Consider the following 20,711-nt stretch of genomic DNA (forward strand, 5'->3'; position numbering starts at 1 on the left):
TCTTGCTTCCTTCTCATCTCTGTGACCGAGACTTCTCTCTTTTAATTTTAAGAGCTCATATGATTACGTAGCATCCACCTGGATAATCCTTGTAACAGTCAGCTTACTAGTAACCCTCATTACATCTGTAGCCTTCAGGTAACATATGCGCGGGTTCCAGGACTAGGGTGTGGGCATCTTTGAGGGGCCGTTGTTCTGCCTACCATGGATATAAAATCAAGTGTAAGATACGGCATAGTGAGTAAGAGTAAAGGCTCTGGAGACACGAAGACCTGGGTTTGAATCCCAGCTTGTATCTTGATGCTGGGTCCCTCTGGATATGTTTCTTAACCTCTCTGACATTCAGGTTCCTCTGTGCCAACAGGGGACAATAATGACACCTACCTTATGGGATTGTTGTGGATATTGGAAATATGTGAAAGTGTGTATACACACCAGGCACTCTACTTTACTCCTTTCAAAAATACAATGTGAGTATCGAATGGATAAACAACAAGGTCCTACTCTATAGCACAGGGAACTATATTCAATATCCTGTGATAAACCGTAATGGAGAAGAATATGAAAAAGAATATATATATATATATATATAACTGAATCTCTTTGCTCTACAGCAGAAATTAACACAATATTGTAAATCAACTATACTTCAATAAAAAAAGAAGAAAAATGCGACTTTGCAATTTTGTAATAACTTAAAAAAATATGTGACTATTCCTAGTGTCCTAAACGGGAGCACCAAATCCAGCTTTGAACCCACCTCCGAAGAACTTACCTTTAATAGGATTAAGGAGTGCTTTTTGGCTAAAACCTCACTTAACCAGCTGGGTTTGTAGGGAATGAGGGGGAAGTTTTATTTAAGTGTTCATGATTCATTTCCACCTAAATCATTAAATGCTATTTTAAGGACATTTAATGGCTCGAGGCTTTTCAAACATTCCTAACGCCTCTTTTCTTAAACAGAAATGCTGCCAAGAGTAAACGAACTCAAATACCATTAGCTTTGAAATTTGTCAGAAACCATTTAGAGTAGGTTCTACCCTGACACACTATATTCTTCCATCTGTGACCCCTGCGGGGACAGGCCTCCTGAGCAGAAAACACCAGCTCTGTTTATTGCAAGAGGAGCTAGAAACCACGGCAGGCCTGAGTGCGGAGAAGAGCACTCATTTTACTGGAATATTTCTGTTTGAGAATTCTCTTCTGGATTTCAGCTGTTGTAATTGGGAATTTTGTTCTAAAGCTTTTCATTAGCTAAAAAGTTCAACTCTTTTAACTATCTAAAGGGGGAAGAATTCTTTCACAGAATATGGGTGAGAACTGCATTTCCTGGAGGTTTTGAAGACAATTTGAGTTGCAAATGAATGAGTTTGATGTTGTGGCCAAATTGAACTAACTGCCTTTTTTTAAACATTTTTATTTTACATTGGAGTGTAGTTGATTAACAATGTTGTGTTACTTTCAGGTGTACAGCAAAATGATTCAGTTATACATATACATGTATCTATTCTTTTTCAAGTTCTTTTCCCATTGAGGTTATTACGGAACATTGAGCAGAGTTCCCTGTGCTATACAGTAGGTCCTTGTTGGTTATCTGTTTTATGTACAGCAGTGTGTACATGTCAATCCCAACCTCCCAGCCTGTCCCCACCAGTTCCTGCCTGGTAACCATAAGTTGGGTCTCTAAGTCTGTGAGTCTGTTTCTGTTTTGTAAACAAGTTCGTTTGTATCATGTTTTGAACTAACTGTCTTCTGATGAGCTTGAGTGCAGCTTGCGGTTAACTAGGGAGGGACAGATTTAACCAGAGCATCGTTTAAATGAAATAAGACATGCCAGGGCTCACATCCTGATCAGTTGAAAGAGCCTTCTCCCATCTCTCTTCTGGGGCCTTCTTTCCCCCTTTACTACTTCTCAGTCCACTGGCACAGCCATACTATGTTGAATGCGACGTAGCACAAAGCCACAATGACATATGCGTACTTTATAGTTTTTGAGAAAGGGTTTTTATTGATCAGCCCATATATTGGTATTTACTTCATGGTTCCTGCCAAAGGGTTAGTCAAGATGAGCTGCTAATGTACTTGAGTGAACTTTCTTCAATGTCACTGGGGCTGGAAGGACACATAAGTAAGTGATAGAAGCACATATGCTCATGGAACAGTGTCAGGAAGAGGAAGTAAGAGAATTCTGCTTGCTTGAAAGTGAGGGTAGTATTTTATAACTGATAAAGTAAAATGAGTTTGCTGCGTAGATACCCTTTTGGGGGGACATGGAGATGTAGAGGTGACTTTGATGGTACTGATCACTCTCCCAGTCATATAATTTTTAAGCAACATTACAATATAATTTTCCAGTCGCTATCACCAGGACTGAGGAATTTCTGGCTGTCAGCAGAGCCGATGAGGTGGGGTTTCCTGGGCTCTCGAGACGTCTCAGGAGATTTGGAGCAACCATGAGATTTTAATTAGAGCTTAGCTTTCAAAACATGAAATAAAAATGTGAAGGAAATAGTGGTCGTGCATAGTGCAGGCCTCTTCTAGCGTGCCATCCATGTGAAGCAGTATGGTGACAATGAACACATTTTCTAGAAAGCCGGGTGTAATGCTTGAGACTGCTCTAGTATGTCGGTGACAAAACCTCATTCCTCTGAGATTTAATGCTCTAAAAATGGAAAAGACTGATAGGAGAAAATAGGCTTTCTATAGCAATTTAGCCTGTGATGTTGCCCAAGAAAGATCTTAAGGATCAAAGATTTCAGGCGAGAACGTTTCTGTGAGTAGCTGTGACATCATTTTGTGAGCCTAACCGGAGCGCTCCCATACTAATAGTTACCAGAGGCAAAGGCATGTCTCTAGCCTCAGACACACACACACACACACACACACACACACACACACACACACACACACACACACTCACACACACACACACACACACACGCGGCAGAGCTGGCTGGAACAACGTGCTGCGGGCAGTCCCCTTTGTTTACTGTGTCTGAAGAGAAAGGCCGCTTACGAAATGGTGCCAGTGGCTTCCATCATTATGCACGGAGGAAGAGGCAAAATTTGGTGGAAAAGCCATACAGTCAATCTATAAGTAATCTTTAAAGGCTGCCTAGATATTTCAGCCCCTAGGACGTCGTGGCCAGAAGCACTCTGTATTAAAACAAAAAACAAAATAAGTGAGACCAAATAAAGCTTTTCAATGAAACCAGTCATAATGAAACATTTTCAAGAAATTCCAGATGGCATTCTGGAAGAAATACCATTTGTCAGTCATTTTATTACTCTGTGAGCAGTATAGCCGTCTTTTTCTCCTGTGGGTCATTCTCCATACTTTGGTTGGAAAACTAACATGAGGGCCGTGTGAAGCCTTGCCTGGACCAGCTAGAAAGTAGGTGGTTGACATTTGTTTTCTTGAGAAAGTCACTTTCATGTTAAATAGGATTCAGCCTCTGTTAATGCTTAGGGAGTACTTAGTACATATGGAGTAACTATCAAAGGCTAGACATTGTGCTGGATGGTTCTATCCAAGTATCTCTTTTAATTTTAAAAACAACCTTGTTAGGAGTTAAGCTCTGATTCAGTTGGGTCGTCTGTAAAAGGTAGGAAATTGACGGGCCCAAGGTTATGCAGTGGGTGGCAGAGGTCTCCCAAGTTCAGTGCTCTTTCTTCTACCCTGTGGCTGGGTTTCCAGGAATATACATTTAATTGCCACCCAAATAGTTGTTTGGCCTCAAGGGAAAAGGGAATGAACCCATACTGAGGGCCGACTGCGTGACTATCTGCCAGCCACTGTTCTAGGTGCGTTTCAATCTTTAAGATGACCAGCAGTCCGCTCAGAACCTTGTGGAAATACAGATTCTGACTCTGTTGGTCTAGACTTGGCAGGGATGCGGGGCTGCGTGTCTAACAAGCTCCCAGGCGATACCCAGGCTTCTGGTCCAGGGTCCTGACTTCAAAATGGCTATCAGACTATTTTATTGGTTCAAAGAGGAGACAGGACTTGCCCGAGGTCACACTGTCGAGACCACTTCCGGTCTCAGAACCAGGATTAAAAAGAAAATTTTTATTTTATTTTATTTTTCTTAATTGAGGTAGAGTTGATTGACAATGCTGTGGCAATCTCTGCTGTACAGCCAGGTGACTCAGTTATACACATACGGACACTCTGTTTTCATATTCTTTTCCATGATGGTTTATCACCGGATATTGAATGTTTCCCTGCGCTATACAGTAGGACCTTGTTGTTTGTCCATACTATATATAATAGTTTACATCTGCTAATCTCAAGCAGACTTGGGGTTGCCAAGAGAGAGGGAGGTGGGGGAGGGGAGAACTGGGAGTCTGGGATTAGAAGTGTGGGATTTGAACCAGGACTGGTGGATTATGAAGCCTTTGCCAGTACGTCATTTTTCATTCCCTAAGGCTTTTAAAACTTCCTCCTTGAGCGAGCCATTTGTATTCCATAGTTAATTAAGGGGCTTAGAACTCTGAAGTTGTAGTATCTTCTAGAGCGCTTCCTTCTTTGTTCAGGAAAACATCTTTGCATTAATTGTGCTTTAACTTTTCTCTTGCTCCTTGGATTAGACACACTGTTTCCACCCTAGCTGCACCTTAGAACCACCTGGGGAGCTTGACTACCAAGATCCATACCCCGCTCCAAGATCAAATAAAGGAGAATTTCTGGAGGTGGGGCCCGGGCATGGGCATGTTATAAAAGCTCCCTACGTGACCCTGATTTTGTAGCTAGGGTGGAGAGCCCCTGAATTACAGGGTTCAAGGGAGCAATTTCTGGAAAAGGTAATGGAAACCTCCCTTTTTTGTGATGTCATAAAAGAAGGACGAGTGTATTTATTTATTGAGCCAGTCACCAACAAGGTGGTTCCCGTGAATTCTTGGTACCATTTGGTCTTGTGCCCATGAGCTCGGACTGCACTGTGGCTCAAGTTGGGGCACACGTGAAGTTTGCAGTGGCTCTGGGTGGACCTTGAGGGTCAGGAGCCTATGTGGGGAGCCGATGAGGAGAGACCCAAGCGGTGAGATGCAGCATCACAGACTGGCTTCAGGGCCAAGACACCTGTTCTCGCCAGCCCAAGACGTTGACCTTGAGGGGTATTAATAAGAAGAGAGCTTGCTTTGACTTACTGCAACAAAACTGGCTAGTGAGGAGATAGTCATATTGAAACACAACAAAAACACAGGGCAGGGGTGGGTTAATGCTGTGGTAGGACTATGGACCAACCACCGTGGCTGAGTTCTCAGGCTGGAACGGACCGGCTGTGGGGAGATAGGAGCTGCTGTAGAGTTTTCCGCGGTGAATAGCACCACTGCCCGAGGGGACGTGGCCGCAGTGGGCTGACGTGTGCAAAGAAATGGAAATACAGTTGATCCTTGAACAGCATGGATTTGAACCGCCAGGGTCCACTGTCACGTGGGATTCTTGTTCACTAGTAAATACTACAGGACTACATCCTCCGCGGTTGGCTGAATCCGCAGATGTGGAACCACGGGTATGGAGGAACCGTGGAGAGGGAGGGCTGACTACAAGTTATACGTGGATTTTCAGCTGCATGGAGGTTTGGCACCCCTAACCCTGCATCTTGTTCAAGGGTCAACTGTAGCAAGATTAATCAGGGGCCAGAGCCCACCCTCCAAAGACGAGAGAGGAATTTTCACTGGCGAAAGCAAGGAATGGCTTAAAACAGTCGTTCTTAACTCTAGCTGTGCAGTACAATCACCCGAGGAGCTTGGAAACCCACCAGTGCTCTGGCCCCAGGCTGGAGATTCTAGTGTAACTGATCTGGGGTGGCACCGTGGGTACCTTAGTTTTTAAGAGTTCCCCAGGTGATGCTAATGCCCAGCCCCAGCTGAGAACCACTGGTATGGATTGTGTTTGTAGCTGGCGGAGAAGAATGCAGACGGCAGAGGTAGCTGGAGCAGGTAAAACGAACGGCTGGGGCAATCATACTCCCAGCGTGACCCCTGACCAGCGGTGGCAGCACTTGGCAACTTGTTAGAAACGCCAATACTCACGCCCACCCCAGAACACCTCCATCAGAAACTCTAGTGGAGGGCGTCCCTGGGGGCGTAGTGGTTAAGAATCCACCTGCCAATGCAGGGGACACGGGTTCGAGCCCTGGTCCGGGAAGATCCCGTATGCCACAGAACAACTAAGCCTGTGTGCCACAACTACTGAGCCCACGAGCCACAACTACTGAAGCCCGTGCGCCTAGAGCCCGTGCTCCACAACAAGAGAAGACACCGCAATGAGAAGCCCACGCACCACAACAAAGAATAACCCCTGCTCGCCGCAACGAGACAGCCCGCGTGCGGCAAAGGCCCAGCGCAGCCCAAAATAAATAAAATACAATAAATTAATTAAAAACAAGACGCTCTAGTGGAGGGGGCCCAGCAGTCTGTGTCTTAACAAGCCTTGCAGTGGACTATGATGGATACTTCAGTTTCACTTGCACTTGAGCAGGGTGCATGGGAGAGGAAGGCAATGACATCAGGCTAGAAAACTTGAAAGTAATGGGCTGGTATCAGCTCCCTGAACAGTATATTGAGATGTGTTAACATCACCCAGTGTTCCAAGGTGGAATGTATATCTCGGCATTTCTTTCTCACGTGCTTGAAATGGCAGTAGGGACGAAACCTATGTCATTCCTGCTGGGGCAGAGGACTTCTGAAAGCACACTCTGCTCTGCTAGAGGAAGCTGCCACTTTTTTTCTTAAGGGAGTCATTTGTGTCTTCAGTAGGGATATGCATCCTTCCTGGTGACATGGGCCCTTTGATGGTGAGAATGCCGGCCTTCAAGGAAGCTCCTTAGATAAGGCCACAGACAGTGGCTTTGTGTCCTCTTCTTGCTTCACCTCCCCATTTGAGCTGGGTCTTTGGTAGCCTGTGCCCTGTCCGTTCGTCACAGCGCGTGCCTGACGATACTCACTAGAGAAAGCCTTTGCCCTGGGCTGAGTAAGGACCCCACTGGTGTGCAGCCGTAGTGCTTTCCATCTTGTCAGGGGCTTTCCGTTACCCAGATGATCGGCATGCTCACTAGTGCAGTTTCCTCGCTTTTTGGTCTGGACTGTGTGGGCCAAACTCCCCTGAATAGAAGAGCTGAGTCCTTGCAAGATGCTGAGCATCTCCGAAGGTCACAAAGGGGCTTCCAGGATTGGTACGACTGCTTTACAGAGAGGTTTATAGAACACAGGGGGCTTACCTGTCATCAAGTCTAGTGATTCTCAACTAAGATGATTTTGCTCTCATCCCACTGGTAAAGGGGGATTTGACAATATCTGGAGACCTTTTTGGTTGTCACAAGTTGGACAGGGATGCTACTGGCATCTACTGGGTAAAGGTCAGGGGTGCTATTAAACATCCTACAGTGCACAGAACAGCCTCTCAGAACAAGGAATTATCCAGCCCCAGATGTCAAAGTGCTAATGTTGCGATACCCTGGCCTAGTCCACATCACTTACTTTTGAAATGAGAAAACTGAAGCTCAGAGATCTGACGTGGCATTCCAAAGGTCACCCGGGAAGTCAGCTGTGACTCAGGGTGGGGATCTTGGTACAGTGCTCACCGGCTCCATCTCTGTCATGGGCAGCGTTTCCTCCATTGCAGCCACTACTATGTGCCTGCCAGGTACCGGGCAATGTGCTGGACTCTTTCCATTTATGACCCCTTCTTCTTAGCACACGCCTTGAATGTAGGCAGGACTCTCCCTAGAAGGGACTAATTTTATGCCTGCAAAATTACCATGTGCAAAGCATTGTAGGCCACTAGTAAAGCAAGGATGATACCAAAAGAGACATTGTTCTGGTCTTCTGGGAGCTTACATTCAAGTTGTGGAGGAAAGACCATATATATGAAAATAATTATCAATCTGACTTTTCAGTAAAAACCTAGGATTATGACCAGAAAGCTGTCTCAAGACATGACAGGATAAATTTCTTAAAATGTCATATGTGGCTTCCCTGGTGGTGCAGTGGTTGGGAGTCCGCCTGCCAGTGCAGGGGACACGGGTTTGGGCCCTGGCCGGGAGGATCCCACATGCTGTGGAGCGACTGGGCCCGTGGGCCACAACTGCTGAGCCTGAGCTCTGGAGCCTGCACGCCACAACTACTGAGCCCACGTGCTGCAACTACCGAAGCCCATGCGCCTGGAGCCCATGCTCCGCAACGGGAGAGGCCACTGCAATGAGAAGCCCGCGAGCCACAATGACGAGTAGCCCCCACTCGCCGCAACTACAGAGAGCCGCCGTGCAGCAACGAAGACTCAACGCAGCCAAAAATAAATAGATTTTTTTAAAAATGTCATATGGACATGAAGAGTTAGAGTGAGCTTTGTGGGAAGGCTGGGTGAAGAAGGAGGGCATCCTTCATTTGATTCATAAGAATTCTTTGAGTGTATTTTATGATGGACCCCACATATAGAATGGCAAATGAGACAAAGAATGTTTCTGCCTCAGAGAGCTTGTATTCTTGTGGGAAGAGCCAGATGAGAGACACATACATACCTACATAAAATAATTACAGATTGTGACGAGTGCAAACCTACCTAACATGGCTGAAAAGACATCTCAGAGGAGGTGGCATTTGAGTAGAGCCTGAAGGACATAAAGGGGGCATCAGAGTGAACAGCACGTACAAGGTCTTCAGGCAGGAAAAAGCCTAGCATATTCTAGACACTAATGTAAAGCTAGTGTGTGGAAGAAGATAGGCATGTGATGGAGTTGAGGAGGTGGGTGGCCACCGTGGTAGGGTGTTTGCATTGTATTCTACCACGAAAAGAGCAAAACAGCCTGAACAAACAGAATTGGAGGAAGGCTGGATAGTGCTTGGGGGTTGCGTGGGGATGGGGAAGGTCGCAAAGGTGAAGGTAACTGAAATTTCTAGAACTATTTTACAGTTATTTCTATCTTAGCCAAATCAAATGATCATTAGTATTGATCAATTCAGTTCAGTGAATTATTTATTTAAGTTACTCATTTACATTTAAACCTGCCACCTTGATAGTATCCAGTGTGGCAGTAAAGCTTGAACAACTGATACACATAAGTAGATAGAGTGTAAGTTGGGAGGCAAAATGGAGGTCTTAACTCATCCTGTGGTTGATGTACCTTTCAGCTTGACAGGTGCTCAGTGACAGGGAAAAGTAATCGCTCTAATTACTCTTGTTTTCTTCTCTCTTTCTCATTATGTGAGGACATTTGATAATCTGTATATTTTGCCATATTTTCTGTTTCATAGATGTTTTCAAGTATTTGCTTGTTGAAGTCACTAATATATGTCTCATAACTTTGGTAGTCCCATGGCTGTGTTCATTTCTTTTGCCCTGGTGATCTCATATTTGCTTTGATTTAAAATCACGTCATTCATTATGTTGAGTCATCTTTCTGAAGAGTTCATTTAAAACGAGAAAAAAACAGTGCTTCCCTGGTGGTGCAGTGCTTAAAAATCCTCCTGTCAATGCAGGGGACACGGGTTCGAGCCCTGGTCCGGGAAGATCCCACATGCTGTGGAGCAACTAAGCTCGTGCGCCACAGTTACTGAGCCTGCGCACCACAACTACTGAGCCTGCTCTCTAGAGCACACGCGCCACAGCTACTGAAGCCCGCGCACCTAGAGCCCGTGCTCTGCAACGAGGGAAGCCACCGCAATGAGAAGCCTGCACACCACAACAAAGAGTAGCCCCAGCTCACCGCAACTAGAGAAAGCCTGTGTGCAGCAACAAAGACCCAACTCAGCCAAAAATAAATACATAAATTAATAAATTTATAAAAATAAAATAAGAAATAAGAAGGGGAAAACAGCATCATCAAATAATTGAGGGCTTGTTAACGGCTTCCAGCTTGAAGCCACCACACCTTGCGAATCACAGTGGCCTGGCGAGGGACCAGGTGCTTTTCTGGCATTGTCTAACTAGTTTCCTAGGTTGTTTCTGGTTGCTTTTCTGTCTTTGAATAAAGATAGAAAACTTCGTTGGAGACAGAGATAATCTTTGAAGCTAAGAAATACCAGTGATCCCCATCCCTGTTAAATATATCAATGTTTGTACAAAGCAGTCTTACTTTAGACTTTCTCGTAAACACACTGGAATTCTGGCTTCTAGGCTGGGCTTTTCCACTAGCTGTGTGGCTTGTCAAGTCACTTCCCCTTCTTGAGCTTTATTTACCTTATGTTTTAAGACAAAGGGGTTGCTTTAAGTTATTGCTAAAGGAATTGTGTTCAGAATGTTGTGGAAGATTGTAGTGTTTGTGATACTACTAAATATTTGGGTAGGTATTTTATGTATCCTATGTTATATTTATTGATAAAAGTTATAGAGTAAAACAGGAAGTGGATAATTTTGGTGGGGGGGCTGCACGCGGGCTTTCTCTAGTTGGGGCGAGCAGGGGCTACTCTTCGTTGAGGTGCGCGGGCTTCTTATTGCGGTGCCTTCTCTTGTTGCGGAGCACGGGCCCTAAGGCGCGTGGGCTTCAGTAGTTGCAGCATGCGGGCTCAGGAGTTGCGCCTCTAGGGCACGTGGGCTTCAATAGTTGTGGCTTGCAGGCTCAGTAGTTGTGGCACACGGGCTTAGTTGTGCCGCAGCATGTGGGATCTTCCCGGACCAGGGATCCAACCCGTGTCCCCTGCACTGGCAGGCGGATTCTTAACCACTGCACCACCAGGGAAGTTCTGGAAGTGGATTTTCTAAACATAGAAAGGATAAATGATTGTTAACTTCTTTAGTTTAGACATAAACTCTCTTCCCTTACCATGAATGCCCCCCGACCCCTGACCGTGACCTTGATCTAGGTGATTGCTGAGAAGCCTGGGAGAGAGTGGGGGTGGTTTAATGCCAATCCAGTACTGATGCTGAGAAACCAATCCTGGATTCAGGCTTGCCCACCTAATGCTTAGTCAATAAACACCTTTCATAATGGGAACTAGGTCTTTCATAAATTGTGCTCTTAACTGTCATGCTACCAGTAAAGTCACTTATTTTTGCCACCCTCGTGTCTGCGTATGCCACCTGTCAGTGTCTGCGTGTCTGTGGGTGTGTGAATTTGCATGTGTGCACTTGTCTCCTCCAAATCTCAACCACTCTTGAGAGTGGGACTTTGGAATTCTGAGGAGGTGATCAAGGGCAAGGGCACTGGCTGAGTGGGTGCCATTTCCCAGCAGAGGCCTACTCCTTGGCTGCTGTTGTCATGGGGCTTGTGGACTTTCTCAAAGCATGGGCCCCACGGTCCAGAAATCGACCTTGAGGGATAAGCCACTCTTACCATCTTATCTGTCTTGAAGAGTCAAGTTGAACCTCTCAAACTGGAAGAGGTTCGGTGTAAATCTATCGTCTACCTAATCACTGGAGTCTTTCGTGCACCTTCAAGATTAGATAAATATTATTTAGAAGAACAGCAGGAGTCATTGAGTAAATGTGGACAAATGGTTCCAATGAACAAAGGCGAGAGTGGTTTTCAGAGGCTAGAAGTGGTGTGCAAGAAGAAATGCACTAGAAGGGGGAAAATAGCAGAAATCATAGTACTAAGCCAGGGAAAGGTAAATCCCATTCTTTCTTCCTGTTTTGATGAGCTGACTTCTTTACAAGTCTCTCTAGTGCCCCTTGGAAGCACTGTCTCCTCATCCTTTTTGTAAGGAAGTAGAATTAAGGTACCCACCTGCCTTGATGCTGGGGTCTTGTGGGACGTCCCTGGTCATTCCTGCTGCTGTCAATTGCACATGCATCCGCTGTCCTACTTGAAGGAGCCCTAAGAATAAATGAATTTAGTATAATAGTTTTAATCTTTCATCCAAGATAAATTTACGTTCAGAGATTTTGTACACCTGTGTGAGGTGTTGCGTGTATGATTCCACTTCTGTTTAAAAAGTCCAAAATATTTTTAGCTCTCATGTCAACATGACACCCAGGTGTACTGATAGATTGAATATTCTTTTTTTTCTTTCTGTTTTGCCTGAATTGACTGATGTTTGGGGCATTGAGTAGACACGGCCTGGACCCAAAGCTAAGCCATTAACTCCTAGATGTTCATGATTTCTAAGGAAATGTTCTGTGCCTGTGGTCATTACTCAGATGGCACCTTAAATGCTCACATCTTGGCACCTTTTGCACTTGCTAAATTCAGTTTGAAGAAAGAACAGGAGAGAGAATTTTGTGGAAAGCAATCATCTTGCACTTTTGTGACTTTCATGCTTCCCCATCATGATGAATTTGGTGGCTGGTTCTTGTATCAGTCACTGGGTTGCTTTCACTACAATTTTGTTGTATGTCACAGATAACCAGTTGTATCTAATTAAACAATAATGATGGCAGTGAAAGGTATTTTCTGGGAATTAATGACCAGCGGGGAAAAGCCGATGGCTGGAGAGTCAGCCAAAGGCTATTACCTTCAGCCTGTCATTAATCTCTAGAAATGCCCATTTGTGACGTCATTTTTGGTATTGAAAAATGAAAATGGAAGACAATTTACTGGTATTTATCATGTACTTCTGAGTAGCAAGTTCTCTACATATTATCCCAAAGTTGTTCTTTTCTTTTTAATCCTCCAATTGTCCTTTAATCTTAAAATTTGTTTCTTATATACAGTGCATGAAAATTGGATTTCTCAGCTTCTATATAATCATGGGTGGGGTTTTGTTTTGTTTTGTTTTGTGTTGTTGAGTTCCAAGTTTGGGAGGTTTTCCTAAAATATTTTGTATGGTAAAATCAGAGTTTATCTTTACCTATGATGCTGGAATTTGATAAGTGTCTATATTAGTGTAACTAACTGCTCATGGCAGGTAATGGTTGCAAATGGTTTGAATAGTAGCTGTTGCTCCCGAAGATGTGCATTCAACGACCAGATTCTGAGAAGTTATAGTCACATTCCTAGAGACGAAGGGACCTCTGCCAGGAAAAGCAGTGCTGGTTTGTCTATATAGTATTTTTGATTAGTGCTGCTGGGCGCTAGAGGAAAATAGAAAGAGAAGTAACTAAAATATTCATCACCTTCTTGCATAATTTAATGACTTATAAAGGGAAGACAGCAATTCCACATACAAGCAATCTATCAAGAACTCGTTCTAAACTCATAATACAAATTTCAAAGTTATGTTGGTTTTCATACCATTTTTACTCCAACATGAAAGTTCTTTTTTTGTGTGTGTGGTACACGGGCCTCTCACTGTTGTGGCCTTTCCCTTTGTGGGGCACAGGCTCCGGACGCTCAGGCTCAGAGGCCACGGCTCACCGGCCTAGCCTCTCCGCGGCACGTGGGATCCCCCCGGACCGGGGCACAAACCCGTGTCCCCTGCATCGGCAGGCGGACTCGCAGCCACTGCGCCACCAGGGAAGCCCTGAAAGAAAGTTCTTAATGTCTGTTATGATCCCAGCCAGTGAGCTGGGAACGTTTTGCCAAACCCGGAAGCTTGAGATCCCATCTAATTTCAGCCATAAGCTGTTGGTATTTTACAAACACAGCAGCATTATTCTCCCCATAGGAGGTGTGCCGCTGGTGTCAGTCTTTCTCAATGCATGCTAAGTGTATGCATTTGGGGGCGTAGAATGAGTCATCTCCTCGTTAATCATAGCTTTAGGGGCACTGACTCACTCCTGGTCAAATGGGATGGCCTCCCTGGGAAGGGCATGAAAGAGAAAAAAGTCCATGCTGGGCTCAGTTCCCTGTTTCTGCAGATGCAGATCCAATTTGCACCCACTTTGGTGGGCAGTTATCAGGCTAAAGAATGTTGCAGCAGACCCTGTAAAAGCAGACACCTTGTTTTTGCAGGGAGAGAACACTAGAAATTCAGAGTCTTGCTTAGGAAAATGCACAAAGGGCCTAGCAAGCTGAGAGGGGCTTGGTGTATATCTGACGCCAGAATTAGTGAATCAGGCCCTGCCGTTCCACGATTCAAGGTAGGTCTTTGAGCCAATGTTGATTATTAGGCTCTCACCTGGGATTCGTTCTCTGCATTAGGGGGTTTTGAATGTGTGAAGAATGTTTGTGACAGCCCCAGTTCTCTTTGGGGAAAAAATGAATTCTTTTGTCAGACTCAGTACGTAGTGCTTGGAAGCCAGGCCCTCACCAGGAGCAGACCGAGGAAGAAAACCTAAAGTAATACACTGAGAAATTGGTGGGCATTAGCCATTTTCACCCGTAAATATTTATATTAGATTTCAAGCTGAAACATGTGAGCTCTCCATGGTGTTTATTTAGATACAATATGGTTATTGGTGTTAATATGTTTTATTGCTCATCTGGGACAGTTTAACACTGTTAAATTTTCATTATACAAGCAATCGAGGTGTGTATTGCTGAGTAAACTATTCCCAGGGCTTTCGTGTTATAAAACTAAGCCCTTAAAAAGAAAATCCCCAAGCTATGCAATGCTTTTCTTTGAAACTTTTCTTGGGAATGTTGTTTCTGTAGTCTTCCGTGGGAGTAGAGTTGATGTAAGACGTTCGCTGCTTTCCTGAAGCTCTAACTTGAGTTCATTTTGTTATGTGGTGACCACAGTTCTGGATGACGCCCCCCCTGGCACACAGGAATACATTATGTTACGGCAAGATTCCATCCAATCTGCGGAATTAAAGAAAAAAGAGTCCCCCTTTCGTGCTAAGTGTCACGAAATCTTCTGCTGCCCGCTGAAGCAAGTCCATCACAAAGAACACACAGAGCCCGAAGGTTTGTGCACGACGGACGTGTGTCTTGCTTGTTTCCTCTCATTCTTCTTTCCTTCTCTTTCTCTCTGACTGTGCATTGCCCTCTGCTGTGCTGTGTGTTGTTCGGCCCCTGGCATCGTTCCGAGGCCCCGTGGCTCGCCAGTGAGTGTGTTATGCAGTCTCAGATGGGACACCGTATAACACAGTCAGGTGTGGCCCGGCGCGCAGCATCTTTTGCTGCTTCTCGCAGCTGACACGTGTTCAGCTGGTGTCATGACACTGCCCCGTTTTGGCTGCTAAAGTTGCTTGCTCCCGTGGCCAACACATCTGGCCGAGTCTGGTCCCATCACATCGCCTTCCTAAAGCAGCAGTCGGCTGAGGAATGGCCCTTCCAAAATGAAATAATGAGAAGATTGTTCCAAATTTTCTCACTCTTCTCCACTCCATAAAGCCTTCCGCCTTGTGTTCGAAGGGTGCTCATGATCTACTCAGTTGGCTGTAGCAGGCCCGGACCTCCCCTGCCATGCACGCCCGGCGCGCTTTGCCATAGTGAAATGCATGCCTCAAGGAAACGATGAGTAGTTTGTTTTTCTTTGCAGCTCAAGTACAGGTTTGGAAAACTCTACTTGCTGTTACTCAGACTGAGGTCAATAAGGTATTCATCGCAGTCCGTGCTACCAATCTATCTGTGAAGTGCCTCGTCTCTAGAAAGAGTACCCGTTCCTTTTTCCAACTGTTTTGCATATATCAAACAGGGACATTTTTCACATTACCAAATGTGGTCAACTTTTTGCCATCTGTGTACGTTTTGATTTCCAAAATGACATTTGAGAAGTTTACTTATCGTAAAACAGCTCATGTGCTCCCGCGCCCCTCCCCCCCACCCAAGATCAAATACTATCCCTGCAATTTACCAGTGAATGACGTTGGAGGTGACAAAATTCACTAGTCCTTTGGCATTCGGTGTACACGTTCGCATAAATGGTTCTGGTACAATCTCTAAAAGTGCCTTTGTTCCGATTTCAAGTTGCCCTTTTTGCAACATTATGGGATCTTCGGTACAGCTGTCTTTCTGCTGCGTGGTTCTGTTGAAAGTTTGGTGTTTGAGGAAATTACTCCCAAATTGAGTCTAGTCTATAGTTTTGGAAGCAAATTTTTACGTCTCAAAGTCTCCCCTTTTTCCTCCCTTCCAAACAGAGCTTTAAATGTTCTTTGGCAGAAAATGAGAAGTGTACACTTTTCTACGCTTAATTCTATTTCAGCAGTAGAATAGAGCATTTGCATTTGCTTCCCACTCATACTCCCGTATGCAAGCTATCCACTTTGCATATGAGTTCTGATGTCATCTGGAGATATAAATGGTGGCCCTTTACAGTGAGTAAGACACATTTTTGGTGGTTTCATAGAGAAGATACTAACTTGATTTTATGCTTCACTGAAACAAAAAAATTCAGCCAGTGACAATGACTTTATAGAATGCATTGCAATATTTTCTTTCTTTTCTATAAAATGATATCTGTATGTGAGATACATCTATATATCTCTATATATATATTTGCAAGCACAAAACAGTGTCTGTATGATAGAAATATTCTATTTATTACGTAATTATGTTGCTATGGATGCGTGTATCTGTATTACAGATACTATACTGTTTTTGTACTTGGACATTGTCCTGCAAAACAAAAGTTGGTTAAATTCAGTCAAGCAGTTGGTTAGAAACTTACTTCAAATTGTTTTAACAATTCTCAGATTTAAGAAAAATCAACAGTTGAATAATTTTAATGGGTGTTTTCTTATTACATATAGTTTTTTTTTTTTTTTACATATAGTTTTGACAGGATCTATTAGTTTTCAAAATATCTGGAGTGTATCATGAATAATGTTATGAATGTTTTCAGATATGAAAAATTCTTTAGAGAATGGGTTGCAGTTGAAGCTCTCTTGTACAAGGTTTGGATACTTTTCAAGCTGCTGTCCTTGTGTTAAATGTGGCTTCCAACCTTTCACTTTTGCATACTTTGATGATGGCCACTGTCTTCTTTCAGACTGAAGATTTCCCTTAGTCTTGCTCTCCTGGGATAGTGAAGCTAATACTTCCCTCTTGATTTGTATGAATTATTGATAAATAGTATTAGACGCATTCGAGGTTTTCTGGGATGGTATTTTGACACTATTTACAATTTTACTGTACCCCCTTTAAACAAGGAGCCAGAAGCTAATGGTGAACCCAGACCTTAAAATGAATACACTTGATCTCTGTACAAATTAACAGGATCCTGAAGACCTTAGATGGGGGCGAAAGAAAGCATGCTGTGGAAGAGACCTCGGATAAATAAGGAAACTATGCTAAGAAATTAACTTGCTTACTTCATGTAGGATACAGAAGGCCAGAAACTCATCATTGCCAGGAGGTGAAGTAACTGTGGGTTTAAAAGGGTTCAGTGGCCGTTCTGGCGACCTGGAAGATTTTTGCAAGACTGGTTTTTAAATTCTGTAAGGTACAGTCTTCAGTTCTCTCTTTCAGTTGTTGTAACATTTTATTATGATTAGTGGAAATAAGAGATCGCTTTACTACAAATGGATAGACTCTCAGTTCTAAACTATGTCCATACCTTGGAACATGTTATTCTCAAGTGAAGCATTTTGAAGAGAGAGTTCCTCTCATGGTCTTTCTGCCAAAGCATGAGACATTAATTGACCTTGACTGTGGCTGTCCACCAATTCCACTGCAGGTGAAGGCAGTGGACAGGGTGGCTAAGCCATCCATGGTTTGATCTGTGCAATGCCAAGCTGCCAGTATGACCTCTTCTAATGAGATTGTGTGTGTACGGCACTCAAGTGAAAAATGAAACACTCATTGAAATTTGGGGGTGAAATGTAATTTTGAGTTGGATAAGTCTTACAAATCATTAAATTAGGTCAAAGAGGTTTATGTGTATTATGATACAGCTGGAATTAATTTTCTTCTTCCTTACTGAGTTGATAAAATCTACCAACTGTTTTTGCATTATTATAAAGTCTTGGTGTTACTTTTGGTTGGTGATGTTTTTGTAAGGGCCAGGTTATTTCCATCATTTATGATGATCTGAGATTTGGTACAGATAACTTATTTACAATTGTTCACAATCATCTATCCTTTTTTTTTCTTTTGCGGTACGCGGGCCTCTCACTACTGTGGTCTCTCTCCCGTTGCGGAGCACAGGCTCCGGACGCGCAGGCTCAGCGGCCGTGGCTCACGGGCCCAGCCGCTCCGCGGCACGTGGGATCCTCCCGGACCGGGGCACGAACCCGCGTCCCCTGCATCGGCAGGCGGATCCTCAACCACTGCGCCACCAAGGAAGCCCACAATCATCTATCTTTTAAAAGACATTTTTGTATTGTGTCCAGAGCCCTCAGAATTCATGTAAAATAGTACATGGAAGGCCTGATATACCTCCCTTGCTTTTCAGCATATACTAAGGACAGATTACACTTTGCCAAAACCAGCTTTCTATTTCTGAGCAGCCAATTCCAAAATAAGTTCTTTAGTTTGCTCCAGATACTTGTGATTTTCGGTGATGTGATTATTTCCATAAAGCCCACTTATGATGGAATCTGATGTGAGTACTGGAACTTGGGTGAAGAAGCACATGCACATATCTGAGAGTCTAATTTGGCCCAGTACCAGCAACGCTCTTTGTTATAAGAAAGCCACATGGAGAGTGGAGATCGTTACCAAAATCTTTTTTCTTCCTGTTCCAGGAGGCTTTGGGCAAGAGAAAGTATAATCATCAAAGCTTTATTCTTTTGTTCATTTCTTTCCTTTCATTGTCATGTGTGCCAAAATGAAATCACTGATTTAGAGTAACTTCTGAAAGCCAATCTATTATCAGTGTAGTTTGTTGCTTCCGAAATGCCAGTCATTGGGCTTTTACTGATGTTTGAAGGTTGTTCAGGAGAATCACACGAAGATATACATGCTTACAAGTAGATAATGTTGAAAATCTACAGAGAAAAAGAAATTCGTGGATTCCCAGCATTTGCTTGTAGGATTGAAAATCCTGATCACGACAGTAAATTTGAAGGAGTTCATGCAATATAGGAAAGTATTACAAAGCTCAGGGATTTGTCACCATCTTTTAATCAAGCTTCTGGCCTCCTTCCTACAGTCTTGTTTTAATGTGATTTAAAAAAAAATGTTATATATATATTCTATCTCCCCCCTCAGGACATCCATACCCTTTTTATTCAGAGAGGCATCCAACCGTAGAGACTTTGGTTGGAGGAGAAAAGAATCTGTGCTCCAGCCTGGTGATGAAGTATGCCAGCTTTCACCAACCAAAAGACAGCAAAATTATGTGCCAAATGTTAAGGGCACATATTTGTAACACGCACAATGTCTGTTACTCTGATAATGCCTTGGTTTCTTTATCCCAGAAAGAGAATATATCACCGTGAATATCAGTCTTGCCTAAATGGTAGGAGAGAAAGACGGTAGAAGAGTATTTAGGAACATGTCAAGGGAAATGTTTTTATTTTCATCCTCACCTTTCCTTTAACACTGTTGTCTCCTGTTTTGTGTCTTCCTCATTTTCATACTAATTTGCCTTTTGAGAAAAATGGGTATAATACTATTTGAATTAATAGTTCAATAAAACGAAGCCACCTCTGATGCTTGATATCTGAAAATGTCTTGACTTGCAGGAAGGGTATAACTGCTTCCATATCTGTCCCCTTGAAGAGGAGAATTGAGGGGATATTCCTATTTGATTCGAAGAACATGGGGCCATATGTTTGGGTGGCTCTGTAGAGATAAAAGGCCATATTCTGAATCTTTAAATCTCAAAATAACTATGACTTAGGGTCACCCTGCCTTTGATTTATGACATGAAGGATGACAAAACATCGGCAGAGAGGTTTCTTTGCTCATTGAAGCCAATGGCAGCTTAACTGCAGAGTCACGAAGTCGAATTAAAAAGCCAGAAATCTGAAGGCCTTGGTGATTAGCAATGAATAAACACTGTCCTCTCCCCATAAAGTGATCAAATGTATTTCTCCTGGTTGCTTGTCAGCTACTTCTTAGAAGACAACTTGTTATTTCCTAACAACTCTAGGGAACTAGTAATGGCACTGAAACACAGTCTCTCCTCTCTCCTATCTCCCTACCTTATGGCAGCAAAGACAACATTACGTTGTATTTGGGGGATAGTTTCTACTCTCTGGAAAACTCATAATTTGATCAAGGAAGTATACAAAACAGTCAGTAATTCCATTTCAGGCCAGGATGCGCATTTATTATTCTCTTATTAGATACACGCATCTCAACTCAGTCTCCAGGCTGGCTTTTCTGGTAGGAACTAAGAACCTTTTATTCTTTGATGATTCACTTTTTAAAGCAACAGGCCTCCCTTCTCCCTTGAGCCTCGGTGTTCCCGTCCTGGCAGTGGTGATGTTTCCTGAGAAGTGGTCTCTCCTTTACAACTCTCTTGACTGACGTTTTCCTCAGTTATCTGCCTCCATTTCAAGTATTTATGTTTAAATGAACACTGCCCTGGGAAAGTTCCCGGAAAGGTCTTACTGGATGAACGATGGTGGCGATTCTGATTTTAAAACAAAGTCAAAATCTAAGTGCTGATCCTTGAAAAAAATCTGGAAGTTATCCATCCGTATAGCGCTGCCCCCTTCAAAGCTGTTACATCAGGGATTGCGTTGCCAGCATGCTTCTGGGGCTCTGATGTCTCAGCAACACCTACTGGTTTTTTTCCTTTTCACCGCCCGTTAATAAACCACTTAAGAAAATCTGCCTTTCTGACCCAGCACGGTATGACCCAGGTCGACTGTGGTCCACATCCGAAAAGGCATAGCCTGATGACTTGGAGCTGTTTCCCCAGCCAAGCCCCAACCCTAAGGCCTGGAGGTCTGCCTGTGTGGAGGAGATGCACCAGCTGTGCTGCTGCTTCAGCTCCAATGTTCACCCCTTTGTTTTAAATGATAACTTGTTTGCCTGGCTGAAGAGAATGCAGAATTAACTCTACTCTCTTGCACATGTTCTTCAATAATTATTGGATCACTGTTTTCCAAA

At 43.7% G+C, this 20,711-nt stretch overlaps 1 protein-coding gene across 8 annotated transcripts in view; it reads left to right on the plus strand.

Annotated features, from left to right (window-relative positions):
• The window catches only part of FGF13 (fibroblast growth factor 13), a 520,988-nt gene that overhangs the window by 304,041 nt on the left and 196,236 nt on the right, over positions 1-20,711 (plus strand). For 6 of the 8 annotated variants that reach the window (XM_059051397.2, XM_067022877.1, XM_067022876.1 and 3 more), the window contains one exon: positions 14,502-14,669. The exons of the other annotated variants lie outside the window; for them this stretch is intronic. In XM_059051397.2, coding sequence (XP_058907380.1) covers positions 14,502-14,669 — 168 coding nt within the window. Of the gene's footprint in view, positions 1-14,501; positions 14,670-20,711 lie in introns of those variants that run through there. 8 annotated transcript variants of the gene reach the window in all.

This window comes from Kogia breviceps, chromosome X, assembly GCF_026419965.1.
Source record: "Kogia breviceps isolate mKogBre1 chromosome X, mKogBre1 haplotype 1, whole genome shotgun sequence".
Classification (NCBI taxonomy): Eukaryota; Metazoa; Chordata; class Mammalia; order Artiodactyla; family Physeteridae; genus Kogia; species Kogia breviceps.